A 945-nucleotide genomic window follows, 5' to 3' on the forward strand; every position below is an offset into this window, starting at 1 on the left:
GAGATCACCCAGCTGGCTCCCTCTTCCATGCGCATCAAGATCGTCGCCCCCCCCGAGCGCAAGTACTCCGTCTGGATTGGTGGCTCCATTCTTGCCTCCCTCTCCACCTTCCAGCAGATGTGGATCTCCAAGCAGGAGTACGACGAGGCTGGTCCCTCTATCGTCCACCGCAAGTGCTTCTAAGCGCCTAGTTCCCCACGCTCGGAGCCACTGCTGCGCGGGTGTGCCGGTGACCGGTGCTTTCGCCCGATCCCCGGCGCCGGGTCGCGCCGCTGCCGCCGCCGCCGCCGCTGCCTGACGGGGGCCGAGCGCATTCCCCCATCCTCTCTTGCTCTCTCTCTTGAGGCTTGGATGGCCATGCCTGCCTCCTTCTGCTCTCCATACACGCGCGCGCGCGCGGGGCACCCTCGGCGCAATCCCTCGCCCCCCCCTTCTCTCTTCCCTGAGTGTTCAATACATCACTACTCTCTCTCTCTCTTCCCTTTGTCCTTGCTCTCTTCCTGGTTTCCCCCCCCCCATGTCTTCCCTCTTGCTTTTCCCTTCTCCGCACCTCCTCCACACACACACACCCCGGCTGCAGGTGTACACACGCCTCTCAGAGGGCCCAGGACGCCCCGCTGGCAGGCATGCGCGCGAGCGTCCGGCCTCCCTCCCCCCCCCCCAGCCCCCTGTGGCAGAGTGTCGCGCGTTCGCGGGCAGACGGGCGCCTTGTGTCAGGGCGGCGCGCGCAGGGCGGGGGAGCGTCGTACTGTGTGTGGGCACACACAGAGCGACAATGCGATTGGCCGCCACGCATGCGCGCACCGGTGGGAGGGGTGGTAGATGGAGGGGGCTGAGGGGGGGGGGGGGGGCGACGGGGGGGGGGGGGGGGGGGAGCCACCCCTTTGTCGGAGCCACCCCATGTCTGCAAGGCAGAGGGGGGCGCGCCCCATACGCGCCAGGCCC

General features: G+C 68.4%; 2 protein-coding genes across 2 annotated transcripts in view; one reads left to right on the forward strand and one right to left on the reverse strand.

Annotated features, from left to right (window-relative positions):
* Positions 1-27: 27 nt before the first annotated feature.
* H696_04101 (hypothetical protein) lies at positions 28-298 on the forward strand (the record flags this gene model as incomplete). Its single annotated transcript, XM_009497984.1, has 2 exons — positions 28-137; positions 175-298. The coding sequence occupies 2 exons, from the start codon at positions 28-30 to the stop codon at positions 296-298; spliced, it is 234 nt and encodes a 77-aa protein (XP_009496259.1).
* Positions 299-713: 415 nt separating this feature from the next.
* The window catches only part of H696_04102 (hypothetical protein), a gene marked incomplete at both ends in the record, with an annotated part of 4,788 nt that continues 4,556 nt past the window's right edge, over positions 714-945 (reverse strand). Inside the window, 2 exons of the mRNA XM_009497985.1 lie at positions 714-748; positions 805-832. Of these exons, the coding sequence (XP_009496260.1) occupies positions 714-748; positions 805-832 (63 nt within the window). The remainder of the gene's footprint in view (positions 749-804; positions 833-945) is intronic.

This window comes from Fonticula alba (genome assembly GCF_000388065.1).
Source record: "Fonticula alba strain ATCC 38817 unplaced genomic scaffold supercont2.6, whole genome shotgun sequence".
Taxonomy (NCBI): domain Eukaryota; order Rotosphaerida; family Fonticulaceae; genus Fonticula; species Fonticula alba.